This window comes from Thunnus maccoyii, chromosome 2, assembly GCF_910596095.1.
Source record: "Thunnus maccoyii chromosome 2, fThuMac1.1, whole genome shotgun sequence".
In the NCBI taxonomy this organism is placed as follows: domain Eukaryota; kingdom Metazoa; phylum Chordata; class Actinopteri; order Scombriformes; family Scombridae; genus Thunnus; species Thunnus maccoyii.
Window position 1 is genome coordinate 24,951,962 of NC_056534.1, and position 6,187 is coordinate 24,958,148.

Sequence of the window (6,187 nt, forward strand, 5' to 3'; positions counted from 1 at the left end):
TCTCACAGGATAAGCATTTCCAGCTGGTTTCACAAACATTACAAATGAGATTCAATGGGCACCACAGATTGTGTCTTTCTCCTGTTTTCTCCCCTTCCCTCTCTCCCTCCCTCTTTCTCTTTTTGCTTCTCACAGTGACTAGCCTTGTCTCATGAGACAGGGTAGCTAGGGAAACTAGGCCACAGACCGGCCTGCTGAGACAGAAGAGCCCAAAACACAGCACAGCTCAGCTCGGCTCAGCTCTGAGAAGCTCCTGTTACACACTACTTGCTACACTTAACTGCACATATAGTGCTCTGAAAACTGCTCAGCAAGCCTTCTTGTAGATTTTGGGAAGCTCATGTTACACTAAACTACTCCATGGAAGCAATAACTGTGCATTAACAGTCCAAGTAAAACATTAAAACATATAACAGTGTATATCATCACCAGTAGACCATTAATTCACTGTGCTTAAGCACTAGAGAGTCCACCCTGTGAGTGTATTTTGTCACATTAGTGCTCATGTAACCTGCAAAGCACAATAGTTTCTCTTCATTGTTTGTGTTTTAAAGTAATCGTTTGGCTTTTAGATAAATATGCTCATTCATTTTCTTTCTGAGCATGAGATAAGAACATCAATACCACTCTCATGTCTAGGTGTTAAGTATGGAGCTAGAGGAAGGAGGTGATTAGCTTTGCTTAGCAGGAGCAAACAGCTAGCATGGCGCGGTCCAAATGACAAATTGTTAAACCACAACTTGACTTTTTTACATTTCTCTTTGTGTGCACATTAAACAATCAAGATATAACGTGTTATTTAGTGAGCTTTAGAAGTGCTGATAGGCATATTTTTTAACATTGGACAGAGCCATGCTAGCTGTTTCCCCCTGCTTCCGGTCTTGACGCTAAGCTAAATTACACGAAGACATGAGAGTGGTATTGATCTTTTCATCTAACACTCCACAAGAAAGTGAATGAACATATTTCCTAAAATGTCAAATTATCATCACCTGGAACGAGGCTCTGTCAGATACAGTGCTTATATTACAGGTATGAAGAATATAAGTAAGGTCACATTTTCTCACTGGTTAGTCTACTTAGGCTATGCTAGGCACGCAGATAGTTTTGGTATCATTTGTCAAGGTTTTGAGATGTATTACAAGATTATTGTTTATTATGTTTATGTGGCAGAAGCTTTTGTCCAAAGCAAATTACAATAAATGCATCCATCAAGAGCTAGATGCCATTAAAGATTGCTGTTAAGCTTTTTAAATTAAATTTTCTTACTGCTGCGAGCACTGCAAACAGAATTCTGTTCACCTCCACTGTATTGGAGCGGAGGCAAAACCTTGCAAGACATCTCAACTTGACAAATTAAACCATTAAATCAGAATCTACAGGTAAGAGAAAAAAAAGGTTTTTGGTGGAATTTGGGTGAACCACAGCGGTAAATGGTTAAGTGAACAACTATGACACCATACCAACCCTGAAGTGGTTTCAAGTATTATGCACCTTACTACTGGAATGAAGTAAAAACTGAATATTCACTAATCGCTCTATGGGAATTTAAAGTTGTATTTGCAGATCATTTTAATATTTGTGATTGTTTTGATTAGTTTGACTGAATTGTCTTGTTGTGATGTTGATGTTGTAAATTATGTCAAATAGATCTTGATCTCAGTTAAACTAAATAAATAAAGCTTCATTAACTGACCCATTAAGCACTTCTGAAACAAAGCAAGCATCTGAATAGGTTTTCTTCTCAACACTTGATGCCATGTCATGCATAAAGGTTGGATCACCAACCAGGTAAATTGGACAACTTCCACAGGGCCCACGCCCAACAGGAGCTCTCATACCAAACTGTCTATTTAATTTTAGTAATTTCAAGCATATATTTGTTTGGGAATATGCACCACTAAAACACAGTGTTAACTGAAATGGTGAGTGCCTTGAGGCGCATCTTGCATGACTTCCTAATTTTGAAGCCATGTCTTATAGAGGAACCTTGCGTCAACATCTAGTTTTAAGACCTTTATTATTTCATTGGTATTGTGCTTACATGAGGCATATATAAATTAATGTTTAATCAAATAAACATGAACTAATTGTCGCACAGCCAACCTGGGGGCAAATAGTATTCCTGCATAGGAGAACTGGTTGGTTTCAAGGGCTGGAGGCAAACTATAATTAAGCTGCCATATTGAGTCTGCTGTGTGCACTGTACTTGATGGGTACTTGAAGGCAACAGAGTGCATACACAATGCACAGAGAGTGGGAGGAAGAGGGGGGTAGAGTATGTCAATCAGGGCCCACATCTCATTTTTGCCCCGGGGCCCTGTACAGTGATTCTTCAACAGTGTCAGAGTTTAGGAATTAGTTTCACATGGGGCTACCCCATGTTTGAAATATATGCACACATGGTACAGTGTGGTGCTTTGGATATTATAAGTCAAGTTCATAGATGCAGTTGTGTCCAAAATCCATTTTATGTCTTGTAACGAAGGGACGATTTGACTGATAAAGGCATACACGTGTATGGCAAGAGCCCTGTGAATTCCTCCTTTCTAAAGAGAATAAGTGTGCTAATTGTGTCCACATATCATTAGGCCCAAGGCCCGCAGGTCTGTAATTGCATATGAGCAAGATCATGTTCTTTTCATGGTGGTCATTTATTATGACTTGTTTATGAGCTCGAAATAGGATCTGAAATGGGGCCATGGAGTGCAGAGCTCCAACACAGACTCTCACTTATAACAAGTGTGGTATTGATGAATAAGGCCACAGGAGGCAAGGATCAGGAAGGTAATGATAGTTTCTGAATTTGGTTTGTTTGATCCAAAGTGGAGCAGAAAATGACCTACAGTGATGATGATGACACATGATTGATGACACTAGATTAAAAAAGAATATCAGATTAAGTTAAACATATTTTAAAACTCAGAAAATAGCAACTAAATGGACCTTGTGGTGAGATTATTTAGCATCTGCTGATGAAGATCATATATGATATGATTCAAAGCTTCAAAACAACAACTAAATGGACCTTGTGGTCACATTATATTGTCACCTGGATACCAGATTTTGGATTTTTTCACCAAATCATTTCAGGATCCAGTCATTCCACAAACAGGGTTATCTTGATTTTTGACATGAAAATAATCAAATGCTCATTTTATGGAGATATAAACAGTATACATTGTAATGTCTACTTTCAGATGTTTTGAGGTGTACTGCTGAATCGTGAGGAGGTGTGACAGCCTGTAAGTGCAGTATAATTGAATAATTTGATATCATATCCCGTTTATGTGTTGTTGTTATTTGAGTTTGTGACATTTACAAGACGTTAGAGGTTATACTGTAGCTTTAGTTTCAAATCAATGAAATGTTCTATGTAGAAATTCACTGGAAGAAATGCTGTGAGGCTGGAATGAGTGTCTGGCTGTGGAAGTTTTGCTTCCACCTTACAATCCAATGCAAAAAATACCGGTTGGCTGGCATTGCATGAGCCTGGTCATTTGGTGAAAATAATGAAATCCCTCTAATGTTTGATGGCTTTACCCTAAACACAAGTACTGCGTGCAAATAAGCCACAAAGGTGCAACAAAGCATTGACTTCAAACATGACTGCTTCATCAATATCTGAAGATAACCTGCATTTAGCAGGTTACAGTGCTTTGATTGGAACACAGTTATGACAGCTCACCTATGATAATGAACTATGTCTGTTAAAATGCTGTGCAAGTTAGCTAATACTGCTGTAGGATTGTTGTTTAAAGGCTGGTACATTACAGAACAAGAGTCCAACTGATCTTCGTTTAGCTGTAGTCTTAACAGAGCAGCTAGGCTACATTTAGTGAACAAAATGCAGCGTTTAGATGTCACGCTGTGACTGTGAACAGGCCAGAGAGAGACCCCGCTGACACATCTGAATGGGACAAGGTGGGAATAAAGGTGACATGGATGAAGATGAGCCAGGCAACTCACGTAGTGTTTAGACGGATTGCGCCTCTTCTCCACGTCCACGACTTTCACGTCCAGCACAGTCCGAAACTGCATCTTGACCCTGCAAAGGCTATGCATAAAAGCGACAGGCAGGCAGCTGCTGCAGCTCCGGATAAGCTATCTTGTATCACGGGAGAGAAATCACAACATTCATCGCCGTGTCATTTAACAATTCAGCGGTCCATTAAGAGATCAGCTCGATCGCGGGCAATTTGGCAGCTCCGACTTCCCTCCGTTGACGCAACGACCATCAATCTGATTAAAAACTTATCAATAGTCCATCTGAGCCTGTGTTGGCCGCTCTCAATGAAATACACACAGCCGAATATCCAGGAAAAGAGCGATGTTCACGCTGCCTACAGCCACACAGGCTGGCCAGCGGCGGGGGACGCGCTGGTGAAGGCGGTCACCTTAAAATAGAAAAAAAGTGAAGCGAGTTCCTTTGTGTCTGCAGCGGTACGCCTACATAAAGGGCATCTGCATACCTGGATTTCACAGAGGCTGGCTGAATGTTAGGTAGCCGGCAAATCCAGCGCCAAACGCCTCCTGTGTTACAGCAGGCGCAGTGGATTTAGGGGAAGGAGTGGGATGGGCTTCACACACGTCCTCAGGGCCACTTGGAATAAAGCTCTCAAGAAAAAAATATTTTGCTTTGCCTTCTTCGACAAGACATGTGCTTCTTTGTGACATAATACGTTTGTAACCGACCAACAGTCAGTGCATTCACTCGGTTAATCAATGTGCTCATTCATTCGTCTTCCTTTGGGGCCCCATAACTTTTCCTCCTTGCTTTAAAAGAATGTGGCATCTAATATACTGTATGTTTCAAATATCTAGCACGACATAGGCCTGAGTTCAGCACAAGCTGTGGGTGATTCATTTAAATGGTCTCTGGACTATGGAGGGCAGCGTGACAGTGGAGCTTCTTATCAGTTTGTTCACACTCTGCAGGCACTCACATGAGTCATGCAGTCATGAGCAGCTTTCTGGCCGGAGACGCGATCAACTAGAACTATGGATACAGATGTTTCACAGGCGACCAATCAGCTGCAGCCTGTTCTATGCGAGAGGGCCAATTAACGACTAAACACTGCCCCCCTGTGCACACAGCAACACATGCATCACTGTAAACATGCCCATATAGAGGGGAGACTTTTTCCTTTTCTCCTTTTTATTTATTTCATAAAATGGATCCGATTAGAGGCACAGAGTAGATCCTTTTTTTCACAGCATCAAGACAATCTTTTAAATTACTTGTGAAAACCTTTTATACGACTGACTTTACTATAACCATGAGCTCAAGGCTAGAGTTCAAACAGGGCAGCTGCCCCTGGGGCCCCAGAACTCCAGGGACCCTGAAAGCTCCAGGATTAGTGTGTCAACTGCTTTGTGATCATTGAATATTCACATGTGAACATAGGAGGCTGAATTACTAGCTGAATAAAGCAGGCAACTGGCCTGGAGCTCCAGACCATTAGGGTCCCCCTTAAACAGCTGCCCCAGGGCAGCAAACCTCTGGTTGGTTTAATTAATATAAACTGAAGTGGAAAGAGCTTTATGTTGACCCCTGCATTTGCACTTAAAAACAGTATTTTATCAAGTTATAACCAAACTAAGTTGGGGATCATTGGGGGGTTACTTTTTGCCCCTGGCCCTCCAAGCAAGTTAACCCTGTCCTTCTTATATCAGCTGGTATATAAAGCCTTTCAGGGGTGATCTTAAGTCAGGGTTTTAAATGTGTATGTATGTATCTATGTGTCCTATATACATATATGTATGTGTATGTGTGTGTGTGTATATGTAAATGTTATATCTGGATATACATGTCACATACCTGGCATGAGTAAGGTAAAATATTTGTGTATATGTGATGCATTCAGGCTTTTATTCATGTATTTTAACATTATAACCACATATGAATGTGACATATTGGTCTATGTTGTGTATTGAAATCATACGGTATGTTCTTAAAACGGCCCTTTTTTAAGACAGATGACACGTTAAAATGTATTTCAAAATTAAAATATTTATCATTACTTGACACAATTTGTCTTGCATGATTGTCTCACGTAGTTTTTGTTTGTCTGGCCAGCTGAGTAGGGGCATCAGTTTGATAGAGATGAAATGTGCTTTGGGTAGAGGTGGATAAAGGGATAAGGGGGAAATGTCGTATATTGCTGTTTCTTGGCCTTTTTTTTGT

The 6,187-nt window shown here is 40.6% G+C and overlaps 1 protein-coding gene across 5 annotated transcripts in view; it reads right to left on the reverse strand.

The window, feature by feature from the left end:
* The window catches only part of sh3pxd2aa (SH3 and PX domains 2Aa), a 110,911-nt gene extending 106,024 nt beyond the window's left edge, over window positions 1–4,887 (reverse strand). For 4 of the 5 annotated variants that reach the window (XM_042431787.1, XM_042431780.1, XM_042431775.1 and 1 more), the window contains exon 1: window positions 3,970–4,887. In XM_042431787.1, coding sequence (XP_042287721.1) covers window positions 3,970–4,065 — 96 coding nt within the window. In that variant the 5' untranslated portion in view covers window positions 4,066–4,887. The remainder of the gene's footprint in view (window positions 1–3,969) is intronic. The other variant, XM_042431793.1, reaches the window with a different exon arrangement.
* Between the last annotated feature and the right edge of the window lie 1,300 nt (window positions 4,888–6,187).